We start from the raw sequence: 20155 nt of genomic DNA on the forward strand, positions 1-20155 counted from the left end.
AAAGCCACGTATGCGGGCGACCTCGGTACACCTGAGTGTTGAGATGCGCGCACTGGTTTCTCTTTTGAAGTGTTACTCGCGCATGTGTGATGCTTGTTTTCCTCCGTTAGTTGTGCATATATATCCGTTGCAATTTCGTGAAACAAACTGTCTTATATTAAACTGGAGCTTGTCCCGTTCACTTGTGCTTCTTCTTGCGTCGTTTTCGTGTGTGTCTGGGTAGCGCTCTGCAAAATTCAACTATGTGCACCCAAGTAGGGCATATCCTTGGCTGTCTTAGATAGGCTCAAGTCTCACTGGTTGTCGTTCAAGAGCTCATTCTCTCCCTTACTCACCCCATTGACACGCTAGCCTATCTCAACAGCCCCTTCCTGTACTTTCTCTCTCCCGTCACTCCCCCCCCCCCCTCTTTTTTTGCACTTGCCCCGTTCTCCTCCTCCACTTTCGTGGTTGGGGGAGAGTGAGCAGCGTACACAGATACTGTGCTAAGCGAAGACAATGAACCTGTCTCTAAAGAGGTTTAGAGGAGGAAAAAAACCGTTGGCTCCAGCGACAGCCCCTGAACTTCGGCTATAGTCTTGGAAATATTTAAAGCTATAGCTTATTGTCTGCGCACAAGTTTCAGAGAAAAATTTAGCATGTCTCAGTGAAGTTCAGTGTTATCAATCATTTAATAATCAATCATTTATTTATCGTGCCCAGGAACAATCGTAAGGTTTTTGTGCAGGCGCACGCAAAAATAAAAGAATAAAAATAAACAATACAATACAGACAGTCCTCAGAAATAACAAGAGCAAAAACGCGTAGACAAAGAGAAATAAACCAACAGGGGAGGAGTAAAATAAGACAACACGATAAATTTTGAAAGGGAAAGAAAAATTAGATTGCATATATACAACTATGCGGAAAGACGGAGAAGGGAAGACTTTGCACTTTGGGCCATACTATATCAGGACAGTGCAAAGCTCGGATAAAAACAATGACTGTGGACTATGAAAAACATCAAGACCAGGAAAATTAACATTATAGAGACATAATAATAATAATAATAATAATAATAATAATAATAATAATAATAATAATAATAATAATAATAATAATAATAATAATAATAATAATAATAATAATAATAATAATAATAATCACTTGCTGAAAGCCTTGACTATTTGAGAAAAACACCTATTTTCATTATTTATTTTCGATAAAACGCCATGCGTCATAAAAATTTCGGGGGGGTGGGGGGCCACCTGCCCCCTCCCGCCCTGGCTACGGGCCTGGATGCACGTAATACACCCAGCCTTATACACGACAGACAAGTGCAAACATTGCGACTCTAGAGCCACCTTAGAGCATATACTATGGGGATGTACAGATATAATAAACAATAGCCGTGATGAAGCCTTAAACAGCGACAGCCTCCGCACGCGCTGGGAGTCTGCGTTGCTCAGCTCGGACTTGGAGCACCAACTCTGGGCCTTCCCGCGAGCCGAGGAAGCCGCCAAGGGCCAGCAACCCTTGGCCGAAGCCTAGGCGGGATCCAGGCCCATCCCACCGATTCGCAGGGCAATCAATAAAGTGAATTGATCTGATCTGATCTGAACAACAATTCTATCGTAAAAGTTTTTTTTTTTTTTTTTTTTGTAAATACGACCCCATAAGATCATGGTGATAGCACGCAAAAGCCCCCCTTCTCCCCATTTTTTTTTTTTTTTTGTAATCCCCTCGAAAGGAGTTTCACGCAGAGGCAAGAAAGTGTGGCTCATATGTGCGTCGCAGATTTTCTAAAAGTAATATGTCTTTTCTCGTTTCTCTGCATCGTGGAGAACTCGGGATCGAGGGATCAAATAACCTCTCTCGAATATTGAGGAGAAATATTTCACCCAGCGGTTACCGGCGCACCTACTAACAGCGAAGTGTGCGCTATGCGCGTGAAACGTTTTCTATTTTTTTTAATTATTCCGTAAGGGTAAGGAGGGTTCGAGGATTGGGTATCAAAGTTCACGCATACGCTCTCTCGCTGCCGTTATCACAGGTAATCATCTTTATTTCTTAATGTCCCCTCTCGCCTCCTCCCCTCTCTTAGGCGCCGAGCCTTTCTCCCTGAAAGGTTTCCTCTTCGGTTGCGTATATATATATATATATATATATATATATATATATATATATATATATATATATATATATATATATATATTCTGCTTACTATTACATGGATGTCTGATGATGTTAAGTTGCTACAGAGGCATTCGCTCGGGTATAAATGGCGGAAGTGTATGCGAGGATCAAATTCACATCCCCTCTATCTAGCGTTGTGCTTGTTCGTAATTTCTGTATTAGCGCTCTTGATTGCACTGGCCTCCGATATCTCCGCCGAACGTTTTGAATCTTGGAGATCGCGCTTCTCTTTTTCAGCGGGTTTTGCGCGCGCCGACTAGATGGCGCTACGAGTGCAATTCCTCATTCTCTCGGCTAGTCGACATTTCCCTCTCCCGTGTTTGGTACCTGCACGAGAGCCAGCGGCAAGCGGTGGCTGTGTTTTCGGGGGACGTTTACCTTGCCTGCCGCAAGTGGACGCGAGTCCGTTCTGCATTCTGGTGGACGACATTTTTTGTGTGTGCGTTCCGCAATGTGAGCGACGCTGTATTTTCACAGTGAGCGTAAGATGAGCGGCGCCGATGTTGGCTACTCTTCGTCGGAGGACGATGATCGCAGAAGCAGTAAGGATACCCGCAAGGATGGTCACTTCAGGAAAGTTCGGGTGAGTGTGAGCGCATGAGAGAAGGTGATGTGACTGCGGTGGTTTGAAAACAACGACAGCTCCGCCGCATCCGCTCATTGGCAGATGCAATTTTTAGTTCGCGATGCTTCAGGCTTCGTGGCGATATGCATCGTGGTAGACTGGGACTCCGAACAGCTGCGCTGTGGCTAGAAACAGCGCTCTCGTACGTCTAATGTAGTACCTGTACTACAAACAAGCGCGATGTAACCATGGCGACAGACCAAACCGAACAGAGTTCAGCAACAAGTGGTTGTTCAGATTATTCGTCTCTCAACGTTGATTGTGACATGCAACGTTGATCAGACGTTGAATCTGTAGCAACTCGTTCTCATTCGCCAGTTCATTGTCATATTTACAGCTGAGACTCGCTGTTTCACTTTTTGATTGCCAGGTGCGCAGGGGTGGATGGCATGTGCATCCTAACCGCTCGTTGAGGTTTCATGCGTTCAGCGGTGCGGCTGGTGCCGCTTCTGCTGGTTCATGACCTAACCGCGATGAATTTCTCCTGAAGGGTTTGAAACCAAAGCTATAGATCAGTTTAGTTGCCGTCCCTCAAATGACGACTCTTTTTAAACCATTCACATGTAGACACTGGCATGTCAAGCTCAACGCATGTGCGTTGCAAACGTCACGTGTAGAGCCACTGCGTAGGGTTGGCGCATTGTTTGCGCATACCAAATCTTCGCATTTATCATTCAGTACACGTTAACAGTTTTCGTCATATTCTCAAGTCGCGACTACGAACCTTTTCTTTTTTTTTTCGTATTTCGACGCGTATTAGTTGTAATGTTGTGCCGCATTCGAAGTTTGTGCAGTTTGCTGCGTTGCTAAAGAACAATAATACACAGTCACAGCGGAAGTAACACACTGTAATTACCTTCGCATGACATTTTTGTCGTCCGTAAATGCGTAAACGCTACGTTGGCGCCGTCGGCGACACCTGGTGTAGCTGACATGAGTTAGTACCGAGTCATCAATCTGTCGCTTGTGGACGAGTGACGCGATCGGACGGGCGTACGTAAACCTATGTTTACCTATGTGATGTGACGATCTCGTGGGCGAGCGACGGATGGTGAACAGCGGTCGTTGTGGCGGTGTTATCGCCAATCACGCGCAGCAGCGTCAACTGTGGTAGCCGTAAAGCTGCCGCCCATTTTGCCGCTGGCCCCTCAAAACCTTGCACGGATGGTCGGGTCGCGGAGTGTTTCCGGCTGCCGTGCTGCAGGCTCCTCTTAAGCGCCGTGCTGTTTTCTAGTGTGCCCCGAACGATCGCCGTTTTCTCAGTTGTGCTGATTTCGCCGACCTTGAGTGTTCGCTTGCCAATGCGATTTGCGCAAACACGAATTCGTTATGCCGTGGAGACTTGCTGCACCGCGGTGTTTATTCAAGTGGGCTGGGAGGACGTTTTGCGCTAATGTGATGTCTGTATTTGCTACTGTTCCACGGGCTAGGCCATTCGTCCAGAACTAATGCACGTAGCCATGTACGCATGAAATTCCCGCTGCTTACCAGAAAGGACTGTTGCGTTTGTGCGTGCGTTTATGGATGTGAAAATGTCGCGTGAAGGCCGTATGATGTTCTCCGCGCCCCAAAATGTGGACGTGCGCTGCTGGTGTTGAAGCCGCCCAAGTGCACCGATGGTCGACGGTGGTTTTCGCCGAGTCGTCATCCTTGCCTTCTTTTTAGCTCCTCTTGTGGACTGTTTACTCCTTCTCGGCGCGTGCGTTTGCTTGATTTGCTCCGTTCGCGTCGCCTACGTCGCTCTTGTGGCGATGCGCCGAGCTGATGCGCGTGCTTGGTCAAACCATGAACCTGCTGTCCAGCAGCCAGAGAAATAAAGCATTTCCGAAGCGCTTATCCGCAGTGCTTTGCAACTGTTTATTGGTGATGTGCGATTTTCTGCGAACACCGAGTGACATGTAACAATTTACGCCGTGTAACAATGCAAGACGACACGTAAAATGTCATTCAACAATGTAAAATGTATGCACTTTTCCGTGTCGCGTTTGTAGAGGTAGCGCAGACCTCTTTCGGTTGATTCGTTCTCAACTTTCCTCCTCATCAGAACACTTGAGGCAAGAACTGACGATCTCTCGCAGACTGGCAGGTATTTCTGAGATCTCAAGAAATGTGGGACTAGGTGTCAGCAGCCATTATGATGCTTCCAATGATGAGTCCGTTGTGACCACTGCAATTTTTACAACTCCGAGTGATTTTAACTGCACTTGGGGCTGACCCTGTGCGCGCTTTCCGTCTGTGCCTTGAAGCCACACGGACGGTCGTAAAGCAGCAGCGAGCTGAAAGGGGTGCCAGCTGTTCGCCGTTTATAATGTACGTACAGCTGATGGAAGCATGCGCACAATTCCCCGAATAGGATAGAACTTTCACGCTTTTAGGCCCGTATTCATAAATAAACCTTATCCTTATCTGTTTCGTGCCTTTAGTGTGTTTGATAAACAAAGTAGGCTGGCATTCACAAACCAATCTTGTGGTTATCTTTTACCCCATTAGATAACTGAAGCTCAGCGAATTGCCCACAGAGAGAAGCTATCTGGAAGAAGGTCAGGTAGAGCAATACTTGAAGAGGTAGGGTGGTACGCAACCAAATCCAGAGATTCATGTGAGGACACAGTAGAGCTAAAAGATAGCATAAGAGAGATAATTAGGACAACTCCTTTCCCCAGAAATATGCACCCGGTGCACAACCGGGAAGAAGAAAGGCAAGGACCAAAGCTCTCCTGCAGGAGATAGAACAGGACAGAGAACATTCGGCTTTTGTAGATGCTGCATGGGTAAAAGGAAAGAAAGCCTTTACGGCAGCAGAGATGCAGATGAACTCACTCGGGATGCTATTACAATCATGACTAAAGATGCGACAGTCGCGGAACAAGTGGCAATATCATTGGATTTAAGGAATGGACGCGCATTTACAGTGACTCTAAGATGGCTATTAGACACTTTACCAAAGGCTTTGTAACCAAAAGGGCTGTTCAACTGATTGGTGGGATGGACAGCCAAGAGATCGAAATCCGCTGGTTTCCTACACATATCCATGGGGTGTGTCGATCCATCTCGGAATTTAAACGAGGTGGCTAACGCAGCTGCGCGAGGACTACTATTCGTGCACTACGCGATAGGATCCCCATAATATGCAGGAGGAGAACAGGGACCGATTACTTACACATAATGAAGTGACGGAGCATTACTATATGAACAGAAGGTAATTCTCAATGCCACACGCTAGGCTCAATAGAGCTCAAGCGGTGACGCTGAAATTGTTACAGACAGGCCCTTACACGAATCCAAACTTTATTAGCAAGATATATCCAAAAAGAGAGTTACAAATCAATTGTGAGAAGTGCAATGGCATCATTACTCTGGATCATATGCTGTGGCAGTGTCCTGTGGCTTTCACAGACTGTGGCAAGGAAAGAGACTGGTGGCAAAGAGTCCATTCACAGTGGAGCTCTTTCAGATCAAGTGCAGGCCGTCCAGAAGGCCCACGATACGGCGATAAGGTTACTGTCCTTACTGTCCCGACGTGGGAGAGAGAGAGAGAGAGTGAGAAATGTTTTAATGAAAAGCTGGAGATGTTTGCCTGAGTATTCGCCTGACATGCTACTCCAGGTGCTGGGCGATGATTATGATATATACACTGATAACCACACACACATACATAGACTACACTGTTTACAAAGTTTTGGTCAGGCTTGTGGCCCGCAAGAAAGTCCGCAGCGCTTTCGTGGCGCGTAACGCACAGGTGCTGTTTTGCCATGGGCCCAGAATGTGCCGCAGTTCTAAACACGAGTCCCGTTGAAGGTGCAAGGCCGCCTTCAAAGATCGTCTTTCTGATGCGTATCGCCTGCATTCACACAGAACGTGTTTCAGGTCTTCTTGGACGTTACACTGAACGCACAATGGTAAGTCTGACAGCTTGATTTTGCTCTTGAAGTAATGAGTGTAGGCGGCGTTTAATCTGATGCGGTGCAAGCATGTTTCCTCTTGTCTGTTGAGGTCCCGCAAGTCACACGATGGGTCACTTTTGTAAAGAGGCCCATACTGGTGACTAGCATAGAGGGTTCTCTGGAAGCGCGAAGCATGTGCCGAGACTAGTGTCGCCGCGTTTTTTCTCGAGAAAGGTATTTGGCGACGTGGGAGCCACCTGCGTCAACCTAAGGGTTGATCTTCAGGACCCGAATACGGTTCGTCATACCATACCATACCATACCGTTTCTGTGCAACGCTTGTAGAGTGTACAGAAACTTAAGGAAAACTTGACATAAGGATAAAGTTAGTTTGTGAATACAGGCCTAAGTCGCAGATTTTTGACCCGGTTGGTGTTATTGAAAAGTGTGTCAGATGTGGTTTAATGTTAGTGCTTCTTAGGACTTCCGCTGAATGACCCGCATGAAATTGACCATATCGTTTTCTTCACTATATTTTGTTTCTGATGCACACGTCCACCACATTATAGCAACGTCACCTACAGTCGGAACCATTTGCCCTGTTTTATCCTCTTCTTGTGCGTCCTTATTTTCTCTGTCACGAACTTTTCACTCGGCTACTTTTCTCATATTTTCTGCGGAGTTAACTGCCCGCATGTCAGGTCCTCTAAATCAGGGTCAACCGCTCCGGCAGCAACCGCGGGTAATTGAGGAACATGCCTTCCGCAGCCCCATTTTGAGAACGCTGGGGATGCGGAAACAAAGCTGCGTGCGACTTCCTCCTTGTGCCGATCTAAAGCTGAATTTTGACACAATGGCAGTCAGTCTGCACTTACATTCTTGCCGTCTTCTCAGCTTATATGCCGACTGGGTTGTGTGAATGCATAGTTGCTGTCTCCGGATGTTACTAGGCTGGCACGTTGATGAGCTCTGCGAGGTTCTTCTCGCGAGCGTGACTGTGTCGGTCGTTAGCGAATCCATTCTAGCGCCAACATCCTTGAGACGATCACCTCCCAGGGTGCATCTCTGTGTCTTCCGGTCTGTGCTGTTGGTGTCAAGTCAGGACATAGGCCAGTGCATCACGTAATTTGTCATCCTTTGGATGGCGGACATTCTCGAACACAGCCGGAGAGATGGCAGTGCGCAGTGTCGGTTGCTCCATGGTCTGACATTGATACCTCGCGCCCTTACGGCAAGCCACGGAAGCATATCCGCTCCTGCAACAGCTTGGCAACATCGATATTTACAAGTCGAGATATGCTAGATTCATCGGTGCGCGTAACCGATTGCTTGCCTTCCATCACAAGAACGGATCGTTGTGGCCATGTTAAGAAAGTGTCCGAAAGATTTGGCACGTCAGCCGGGTTTCTGCATGCACATGCGTCTGACCGTCTTGCAGAACACACGTGAAGTGTTTGCAGCAACCGGCTGATAGATCAGTCTGCTACGAACACTACAGTCTACTGTGTAGAGTGAACCGAGTGGTGAAGACTATTCGCACCAGGAACATTTACCCTCCCTCTCCCTCTAAATGTGTGTTTGTGTGTGTGTGGGGGGGGGGGGGGTATGGGTGGTTGTAGAGGGCGCTGATATTTGACGGGTGAAAGAGTTAGTGGACTGGTTCAGTATGGTCCGACTGAGCTTAAAAATTTGATAAGCTGTATGTTAGCAAAGCGGGTCACTTCTGTCGATGGGTATACTGAACTGCCGTTACCGTTTACAAATAAGTTATTTTTGTCTGGGGGTAGTTTTTTCCTCGAACTTTTATGGATATGGCCTCCAGCAAGGACGTATATCAGATAGTCTCTGGACTCTGCGGCAAGCATATCGCATTTGTTTTCTTCGCTTCAAGGCTTAGTAGAACTACGCTCGCCTTCGCAAGCGATTCGCGCGCACCTACTGGACATCGATCATTTAAGTAATGCAGCCCAAGACAAGACAATATCCTGACAGGTGTGCGTGCTCATGTCTTGTCTACTTTCGCTCTCCTTATTGCGAACGGAAAATAAGCATTCAACATTCAGTGGTCATTCAACAATAATCAAGTTAACGCTTTTTAAAAGATTCTCCTTTATTTACTTATTTGTTGTTGTTATTATTATTTTTACGAAGGAAGAGGACCAGCACATACCTGGACCGTGACTGACAGTCTCGCGAGCTTCCGCGTGCGTTGTCAGATCTCATCCGAGAGGCACCTGACCGCGAAATTTGAATAACCCACGAGTGACTTCGTATAGTCATCGTATAACGGAAAAATCGGAGGTGTCAGTACACGCTGACGGGACGCGCCAGCATTTTACCCAGCGAATTAACACACGCTGATATTCGAACGAAATGCACAGGTGGGCTGCTAAGTGTCATAAATACGAAGAGCGCCGTTTTGCGCATTCTCACCAAATCGCCGAACGGGGACGGCGTCTCTTTCCCTGTAGACGCTCACACATACCGTTCACAAAGCAGTTCGATCATGCGCTGCACTGGCTCGTGACGCTGAACACAATAAGGGTGGCTGACCGGTAAGGCGGAGGAAAATTTTCGCCCGGAATTTTCGTTGATACTATCGGCTGCTGCCAGGTTGGGACAAAGGCACCGTAGCGGAAGGCTCCGGTTCAGTGTTAACCAGTTGCGATTATTTTAATTGACGCCTCAAGCGAAGCACACAATTTTCTTCGCATTCCGACCCTGCTGGAGTGCGGCCGAGAATCGAATCCGCGACTTTGGGCTGAGCTGCTAAGCGTCACAGTGAGTGTGCTGCCACAGGCATTCGGTCTCCTGCGGAACGTATACGATTGAATCTGTGTCATCTATAGTGTTTTATACCTATGGGATATAAGCCTTCGAAACCTTCCATGGTTTGCCGCACAAAGCTAACGGATCGTGCGGCCTCTATACGTCGTCGTTCGTCGTCTGTCCTGGCCATCCCAAGGCTCGGCGCAGACTCTTTCTTCCCCGTTTCCATTGACATAAGTTTCAGTCTAGTTTGGTAAGAGAAGGGCAAGGTTCTCTTACTTTTTCCCCTCTCTCCTACAGTAAACAATCCATCCATCCATCGTGAAGCTGACGAGAGCCTATCTCCGCTCCCCATTTTTCTTCTTTTGGAGATAAAAATAATAGCTCCATTCGCTGGCAGTAGCTGTTCCTTTTCGCTTGATTAATAATACAGGATGAAAGAAAACAGAGTGTAAGTTGTTTCATTAGGTAATGCTTAAACAGAAGAAGATATAGTGTAAAATTCTCTATATGAAAGTTCCCTATCAGACAAGGTCAACGGATATCTGCTGTACGCTGGTTTCAGTTGCATAAATGAGACACAGTTGCACACGATGAAGCAAAAGTCATTAGTCGTCACAAACGCCAGCGTGTTCAAAGAAGTTTTCGTTATATTTTTGTAATGCATTTTTGGAGGCCTAACACCTTGGCAAGTGATTCGAGACAATTCCACACATGTTCAAGACGTTGTCTGCACGTGCACGGTGTGCTTTGAACGTGTAGTATAGGTGGTACACGACCTCATCGTGGGTGCCGCACGAACATATTGTAGGTCATTTGAAAGTGCTTGATGTTAGCAGTACCGAGAGGGTGTCGATGTGTCGATTTTACAGTGACAACGCTCTTGTTTAGACACCGGAAAACAATGAAATAACACCAACCATAAACACGGCCTCTGATATAGACATTTTTACAGACGGTTCCCTGGGCGCCGCCATAATCCTCTCTGGGCCGGGCTAAATAGGCGTGTATCCCCAAAAATGCACTGCCGAGGCTGTGACGTCAGCCTTTGTACGCCCGCGCGCAGCCCAGCATGGCGGCGTTTTTTCTCTCCCGTAAAAAGGTCTATAGGCGCCCTTGTTTCTGGTTGGTGTTATTTCGTGGTCGTATATGTCTTGAGCAAGAGCACTGTCGTTGAAATGATATCGGTCACTTTGTCCACACAAGTATCCATCAGGCGGAGCTCGTGAGGTTCGCAGTGTGTAGGAGTTTGAGGTCCCCGACATGACATCAGCTACTTTTACAGCGAAAGCTGTTATGAGATCACAACAGCCGATTTTGGTGGCTAGTGGCGTAGTCGGCGGGGGGGGGGGGGAGCACACCCGGCCCGTGCCCCCCCCCCCGTATTTTTTTTTTTGCCATGTCATAGAGAGCACAAAATGACTGTCGACCACATCTACCCGACCCCCACTTCAGATCAAGGAGGTGCCCCCCCCCCCCCCCCCCCCCCCCCCCGAAGGAAATTTTCGGTTACGCCCCTGTTGGTGGCGTTGTTGTTCGCCGCCGCTGCCGCCGCCGCCGGTGTCCACAGCATCAACAAAGTGCACACAGTGCCTTGCAGATGTGTTGTGGGTACCTCGCTTCTCCACAGAATGATGAATAATGACATAGTGGATGCTTCACCACTTCGCAGAATTATGACGATTGATGGCATAGTGAATACCTTACGACTGTATACTTGCACTATCGCCCCACGAGAGCTTACAACGGGCTCTATTCCTCCAACTTTCGCTGTGACTTTCCTGCGTGTTCCGCGCAGGCCTGGCGTTTTTTACACACACACACACACACACACACACACACACACACACACACACACACACACACACACACACACACACACACACACACACACACACACACACACACACACACACACACACACACACACACACACACACACACACACACACACACACACACACACACACACACACACACACACACACACACACACACACACACACACACACACACACACACACACACACACACACACACACACACACACACACACACACACACACACACACACACACACACACACACACACACACACACACACACACACACACACACACACACACACACACACACACACACACACACACACACACACACACACACACACACACACACACACACACACACACACACACACACACACACACACACACACACACACACACACACACACACACACACACACACACACACACACACACAACACACACACACACACACACACACACACACACACACACACACACACCACACACACACACACACACACACACCACACACCACACACACACACACACACACACACACACACACACCCCACACACACACACCACACAACACACACACACACACACACACACACACACACACACACACAACACACACCACACACACCACACACACACCACACACACACACACACACACACACACACACACACACACACACACACACACACACACACACCACACACAACACCACACACCACACACACACACACACACACACACCCAGCACGCACGCACGCAGCACGCAACGAGAATTTAGCTTCGTGAAGTACCACTGGGGTATTTTTTTAATTAGGGGCATTTTTAAAGTAGTAGCTATACATACAAAAAGAAAGCTATTTACTGGAACAGCATATAAGGGGTTATAAGTAGGGCTCTGTGTTTTCAGAGTTTATTTTTCTTGAAATTCGAAGGGTGTTTTCGGAATTTATTTTTGGGAGGAAATTTGGCGTATATATATATATATATATATATATATATATATATATATATATATATATATATATATATATATCGAGAGAGAGTCGCACTCAATTTGATGTGATTTTTCGTATACAGAGATGCTTAGCAATGTTTCATAACATTATAGTAGAAGTGCAGTTAGTTTTACGAAGCATACACTAGGACAACCACACATACGCGTGTTATGCACGTCATAGTGTTACAAGCAACACTTTCTATACGTTAACCACACAACTTTATGCATGAATACAATTATGTCGATGGCGGCCTTCCCAGTAGTAAAGATTCCTATTATTCAATGAAATTTCTTTAATGTCTAAAAGCTCCTCACTAATAATTGCGTTTCTTATGTAGGTAGGAATGACTGCGCCTTTTTATTTTACGTAATTAGTGCTACACTTTCGTGCACATATTCAGCTTTCCGAATATTATATTTTGACTTGTTTGCTCCTAGTCGGAATAGCGTTTCTAACAGGTTCTTATTATTATGACTATTATTATATTGCAACCACAAATTCTCTTTTAAAAAGTAAGAACGTGTGGCATTAGAGGCGTAGTACATACCTTATACTCGTTGTATTTGTACTACTTGTATTTGCAACATTGCTTGTAGGGCCCTCCGGCCCCTCCAAGCAGACACGCCAATGCAGACTGTGTAAGCGCGAATCTTCTTAGAAGAAATGTGGGTGATTATAACGTCAAACTACTCTGCATTGTTTGTTTCCGCATTGGTTGTCAGCTGTTTATGACAGGTCAAAATTTTTGGGGTAACGCGCACAGCACCTGCTCGTAACGCGATACAACAAATGAGACGAAAATGATCCATCGCGTAATGACGACTTATACACGACTATACGTTAAAAAAAAAATTCAGAGAATACACTATTTTCAATACGGCATAGTTTTGGTCATTGGTTCTTCGCCATTCGTCAAAAATTTTACAGCGAAAGCTGTTATGAGATCATTTCACCGGCCGTTTTTGGCACCGTAGTTGTCCGCCGCCGCCGCCGCCGCTGCCGCCGGTGTCCGTAACCAGTATCGCTCGAAATAAGAAAAAAAAAACGAAATAAGAAAAATTGGCCGCGTATCTGCGTGCTTCGCTGCAAATGTCGTGTAAAGACGATAGAAGAGGCGCTGTGTGAGATATGGACGCCATCTGGCAATACGTCGGGAAACATGAGTGCTGTGTTGCGTGCTGGTAGTCCCGGCTCAGCAGCAGGCGAAGACCGGCGGTGACCAACGCGACCGGCGGGGACGCCAGCCAGCCCGAAAACGCGGTTTGGCGCGAAGCGCTGAAGCAGAGAAACGTCCGCACTCAACGAGTACTCTCCACACACTCTTTTATTTACACGTCGCCTGGGGGCCTGGGTAAAACAGGAACGCCAGAGCAGCGCCCACAACCGGCAGCCTGAAGGCCGCCCACAACGCTGCTTTTTCATTTTTTAAATATTTTTTTCACCTTCTTGGCCTTGGCATCCACCAACACCAACCCATGGCATTCGTACAGTGCAATACAGAACCGAAACCGAAACACAACAATGAGCTCGTGCGAAGGGCACGGAGGAAGGCAAATTTCAGCGCAGTCGCATTTTCAGCTTTGTTGAAACAGCGCTCACTAGACGACGACGAAGTACAAGAAGGCACACGACAGGCAGCGCCTTGTTCTTGTTCTTGTTTGCCTTCAACTATGGCTCACACCCACTGCGGGGGATTGGCCAAGAAGTGAGTGGTTTTATAACGTGTTAGAATACTTTAGAAAGGAGGTTACAGAATAGAAACTTTACAAGTTTGATAGAAAATTTTGGCGCTCGATCAAATATGAATATATATAGTAATAATGAAATAAAAAAAAATCAATGGCCGAATCTTTAAAAATATATCCATGTCTCGACACACAAGGATAATAATATAGATTATCTAGTTAACCGATTGGTTTCATTGAGGTAATCCCGCACAGCCACGCAAACCTTCGCATTGGAGAACCCAGAAATAGAGGCTCCAAAAGACAAAATCACAGGCACAGATAAATTCAATCCTATAGCACGTAAAGGTGTTTCCAAAAGGATTTTTCGTGCTGTAGTATATCGCCTGCAGGTCAGAAAGAAATGATCAATAGTTTCTAGCTCACCACAGAAAGCGCACAGTGGAGAAGGTGCCTGAGCAGACCTGTGTTGATAGAAATTTAGTTTCGGTACACGACAGCGCAGTCTCGTAATTGACACTTCCAGTTTACGGGTTTGACAAAATGACCTCCGCCAAGGATATAATAAGTGCCGATATTCTGTGGAACTTGTCAGTGCTGTGTCTGCAAAGGCTTCCATAATGCTACGCCTGCGAAATCGCGCAGCCGTCACATAAGCGGATGTTGGAAAATAAGGTAAAATCGGTCCACTGATCGACGACTTCGCTAAAGAATCTGCAATTTCATTTAGGAACAACCCTTTGTGTCCAGGAACCCAAACTAAGCGAACTTTTCTCAAATGCGCGGGTACCAGTGCACGAAACGCCTTTATTACGTAGGATTCAGCCCCAGCAGAAAGTGCAGCACAGAGAGATAGAGAATCTGTAATTATAACGGCAGATTTAATTGCCGAGTTTAACTTGCGCAATGCGAGCACAACTGCCAGAAATTCAGCCACAAAAACGGGTATGAAATCGGGTAGTCGAAGGGAATACGACCAATCCAAATTCGGGCTAAATATACCGACACCTGACTTTTCGTCACACTGTGATGCATCTGTAGCAATAATAACGCTAGTTCTAATGCTCTGCAGGTGTTCTTGTAGTAAACCGTCTAAAGTATGATGGGGGAGTAATTTTGCATTATTAGGAAAAATATCATCAAATTGAATATCAATAGGTTCCGAATTATCACGAGTTGGGGTTATATCGCAGATACGTACATTCAAAGGGTCCAGTAAACGTTGTACAAATATAATTTGTGGTGTGTGAAACCGCGGCCATCTAGCCCCAAAAAATAATTCCGGATTGGAAATAAAAGCTGTTTCTGATTGTCGTAGTGGTGACTCGTAAATTCTTAAGAATGTCTGAACAGTCAGAAGGCGAAAGCGGCATGGAAGGGAAGGAACCCTCGATTCTAAATACAAAACATGGTTAGAAACCGTTTTAGGGAGGCCGAGGCATAAGCGTAGCGCCTCTCTTTCCAAAAGAATTAGCGGCCGTATCTTGTAAGCTGGAGCACCAGAGAATAGTACGCAACCAAATTCCAAAATAGGGCGAACGTACATGCGATAAATCATTATTAGTGTGTCTCTTCTCATACCTGTGCGGTAGTTGCTAAGCCTACGCAACATGCCAACAGCACGCGCACCTTTTCCAGCAGTATATTCGATGTGGGGTCGCCAGTTAAGGAATGGATCATAAATTACCCCAAGGTACTTAATAGACTCCACCTGTGGTATGTCCTCATAATGATAACTCAGTGAGATGTGCACAGGGAATTGCAGTGGAAAACAAGAAGGGCACATTTACTCGGATTAAGCAGAAAATGATTGTGATCGAGCCAGTTCTCCAGGGTATTAAGGTAATTCTGCATCCGTTCATATAATGTCTGGATATTATCTGCCATTGCAAAGAAAGCGATATCGTCAGCATACACATACGTTGTTATTTCCTCGTGTCGTGGAATGGTGCTCATTAGTATATTAAATAGCACCGGGGAAAGCACTGAGCCTTGCGGTACTCCTCTCGTTTGTGTGTGAGTATTCGATGAAAAGCCGCGTTTGAAACAATAAAATTTTCTGTCCATAAGGAATTTCCTAATCCACGCTACTATGTATGCCGGAAAATTGAGATATTCCAATCGATCTAATAAAATACCATGTTCTACAGTATCATATGCTTTAGCGATGTCTAAAGTAACTAAAGCCGCATATTGATTACGTAGTCTTGCTAAGTGTATACGACTTTCTAAATCAACATGAGCATTCCAAATTGAACAACCAGCCCTGAATCCAATTTGACAGGGGCTTAGAATGGATCTCTCGTCAATAAAACCATTGATTCGAGTATGGATAATTCTCTCAATCAATTTCACTAGATTTGATGTCAAGGCGATTGGCCTTATGTTATCCAAAATATACCCTCCATCTTGTTTCTTAAGCAACAATATAATTTTAGCAACTTTCCATTCTAACGGTATCCATGCGTTCTTTAAGGAATAATTCACAAGTTCTAAAAGAACGTTAGGCGATTCCTGAAGTAACACTTTTAACATTGAATTCGTAATTCCATCTGGTCCAGGAGCTGTGTTCGGTAAACATAGTACATTCTGACTCAATTCATATAAAGAATTTCCGGATATTCAAGCGAAGATACCGACATGTCGCGGATAGCCGACAGATTAGTAGTAAATCGACGTTCTAAACCTTTGGCTATCTCTTCCAGTGAGGTGTTCATTTCTTGCGGAGTCAAGATACATGATTCTAATGTTAAAGGCGTTGGTAGTACTTTTCTTGTCCGAAGATATGCGAACAAAGCACGCTTATTTTTTGATTTGGAAAGGTAATCGTAATGTCTACTGTCATATTCTTCTTTCGCGCGGTTAACAGTGCGCTTAAATACGCCAGCAAGAAACTGATAGTCTTTCCAATTTGTTGGGCATTGATTATGGAGCAGCTTTTTCCAGGCAGCTTTTCGCCTTCTGTAATCACGCGTACATTCATCATTCCACCAACGAGAAGAGGATCGTTTACTCGATGGGATAACGAACTCTGATTTATTCCGAGATCCGTCTAGTATTGAGCCAATCTTAGACACAATTTCCTGACTACTGGCATTATGAAGTTTTGAAAGGGCCGAACGCAGACAGCTTTGAAATTTCTTATGATTGACATATATGCGTTCTGGCTGATCTAAAGTTATTATTGGACAAGTAATATCAAAAACTACAGGAAGGTGATCACTGTTAGTGGCAGAATCAACCACGGACCATGACAAAACATTAATTGCATTTGTGCAAAACGTTAAATCTAACACTGAGCGAGCCTGACCTCGAACAAAAGTTACCTGCCCTTTATTCATACACGAGAGATTTTTGTCAATAGTCCACTCCCACAGTCGCCTCCCACATAAATCTGTTCTTAGCCCCCAAGACAAATGATGTGAATTAAAGTCTCCTGTGAGTACAATTTCCTTTCTACAGGCTGTCAAAACGCTGTCAAGGTGGCGCGTACTTTGCACACCGGTGGGGAAATAGCAGTTTATGATCGAAAAAGGGTGGTAACCTGGAAGACACAAATCTAATGCTATAATTTCACATTCAGAGTCCAACACTCTGAAAGAAATTTTCGCCCTATGACATATTTTACTTGATACAAGAATCATTAAACCACCACCACGTGTTTGGCGATCTAATCGAAAAGAACGAAACCCTTGAAGATAGAAATTTTTATCCGGTGTAAGCCAAGTTTCTTGGAGAATTACAATATCAGGATTAATTTGGGTACAAAGGTAATTTAAGTCGGTTGAGGCTGAGAATATAGATCGGCAGTTCCACTGAAGTACCCTCAACTGGCCAATGGTGTTGGGTGCACCGCAGAGGCACTTGCCCCTTCCTTGCTGTTATCTTTGCTCGTATGCGACGATTCACTCTTTTTAGTTTTTGACTTTAGAGCGGCAGAAATAGGAGATCTGGTACGTTTATGAGCTCGAACTTCAATTTCCATATCTGTGGCATCACTTGTGCTTGGCTGAGGCGTGTAACGGTCTGATTGCACTTGTGATACAGACTGCTTAGCCTTATCTACAGGTGTAGAAAGTTTGTCCAGCACTAGGCCATGTAGTTCAGTGGTGTCAATGGTGATAGTTGATTGAGGTGCTGGAGGAACCTGGCTTCCTTGCGTCATCTGATTTGAAATGATTTGGATCAAACATTCAGATAGGTTGGATATTAGCTTATCCATAGCCTTAGTCATTGCCTTCTCCACAGCAGACTCAATTGCCTGTGATAGGTTGGAATCTAGGCTTGAAATGTGGCGTGCTGCAACACCAGAATATCCGAAGGCCCTGTCTTTAACCATGTCAATAGCTTCCCTTCGCGAACAGCGGCGGCGGTCAATGATTTCTAGCACGCGTACTTCCTGAACACGAGCAGAGCAGTCGGAGTAGTCGGCAGAGTGACTCCCGCCACAGAGACAACACTTTTCTGATGTTGCGGAGCATTCGCTTGAAGAATGGCTCTCTCCGCAGGCGCGGCAACGAATGTTTGATTTGCATCCTCCTGCACTGTGGCCGAACCTCCAGCAGTTTTTGCATTGAATTGGACGAGAAGCGAGGGGCTCTACGCGAAAGATGAGAGGCCATAGCTTTATTTCTGACGGACATGTTGTGCCCACAAATGTCGCAATGACAGATTCAGTAGGGATCCTCTCGTTGTTAACAACGCGACTGCATCGGTACACGGAAATGACGCCTGCTCCAGAAAGCCTGTCTAGGGTCTCAGCTGGACTTAACTTGGAGTCGACGCCCCGTACGAGGCCCTTGGTACACGCAAGGTGAGGCGGAATGAAAGCACTCACCGGGGTTGAAGCAAACGAGGTACACTTAAGCAGATCCTGCACACAGGTCTGGTCCGGTGACCTACACACTATGCCTCCTCGTCCGAATTGACGCACATCGGTGATGGTCTGGAAATGGTTTGACGTGGCTTTAAGTTCCTTCTGGACAGCCTGGGGATTAGTGAGCCTGATGAAGCCTCCGTTTGTAGGCACCAGTGCAACAGGAATGCTGCTGACACCACTGCGGAAAAATGAATCTAGCGGTAATTCATTAGACGGTAGTGACGCTGACCAGGCGGATCGCGCCTGACCAGGTGAACTTGTCGACATCGGCACCGAAGAATGAGGTAAATTCAAAAGCAGGTAAGCGACTAGAGACCAAAAGAAATAAAACCACTCAATACTCAGCCAACACCGCCACAGCAGCTACTTGCGCGTACGCTGTTCCACGCTCGCAGCCCCAGCGCTTGTCCAAGGCAGCGCCTGTCCTGTGCCTTCTTTTACTTCGTCGTCGTCTAGTGAGCGCTGTCGCTCAAGCTTCCATTCTTATGCATTTTCAGCGCAGCTTAAGAAACTAGGGTCCTTAAAATTACGTATGTATGCATTTTCTATTAAAGGAACACGCCACCTAATACTTACCTAGTGATGTTGCACCTCAGATATGCATGATATTTACTTTTTGATCGACAACGTTCACAAGTATGAACAGCCATACCAGTTCAAGACGGCTGGCCCTTGGGCAAGTGGTTCAACTTTGGCCGAGTGGCTGAATCGAGGGACGTGTTGACAAACAGAAAGACAGACCAAAATTTCTGCGTTTTAGTTCCCCAAGAAAGACTATCGTCTTTAAAAATTCCAGGATGGAACGAGGTTCGAACCTGGGCCCTCTGCGTGGGAGCCCAGTATTCAACCTCTGAGCCATGCCGGTGCTTGAAACTGCTTTGCAAAAAGGTCCTATACAGGCTTCATGTCGGGAAGGAATCACATTAGCATATGCAATATAGCGTGGTTGAAGAGTAAAATAAGCACCAAGCGTCGCACAACGCGAATTCTGTAACCAGGCGTCACACAAAGCGAAGTGCGCAACGAGTAGGTTGTTGAATGCTTCGAACCCATTACAAAGGGCTCTGCCATAATTCTTCATCGTCATCAGGCACAGCATCAACAAAAGTGCGCATAATGTCTTACATGCGTTTAGCACGTACCAACGCTCTCCGTAGAATGGCGAAAAATTGCACAGTGCCTGCTGCCCTAATTCTCAAAAATTGCAATGATTTATAGCGTAGTGGGTTCCTCGCAAGTGCACTTGTATTGGTTGCCAAGGAAGCCCATAAGCGCATGATCCTTTTCCTCGGGGTCTCAGTAAAGTTC

The 20155-nt window shown here is 46.0% G+C and overlaps 1 protein-coding gene across 1 annotated transcript in view; it reads left to right on the forward strand.

Moving 5' to 3' along the window:
- The first annotated feature begins 2511 nt into the window (after positions 1–2511).
- LOC119371653 (rhophilin-2) overlaps positions 2512–20155 on the forward strand; it is a 233731-nt gene continuing 216087 nt past the window's right edge. The window contains exon 1 of the mRNA XM_037642100.2: positions 2512–2758. Coding sequence (XP_037498028.1) covers positions 2663–2758 — 96 coding nt within the window. The 5' untranslated portion in view covers positions 2512–2662. The remainder of the gene's footprint in view (positions 2759–20155) is intronic.

Source organism: Rhipicephalus sanguineus, chromosome 1, assembly GCF_013339695.2.
Source record: "Rhipicephalus sanguineus isolate Rsan-2018 chromosome 1, BIME_Rsan_1.4, whole genome shotgun sequence".
NCBI classification, from domain to species: Eukaryota; Metazoa; Arthropoda; class Arachnida; order Ixodida; family Ixodidae; genus Rhipicephalus; species Rhipicephalus sanguineus.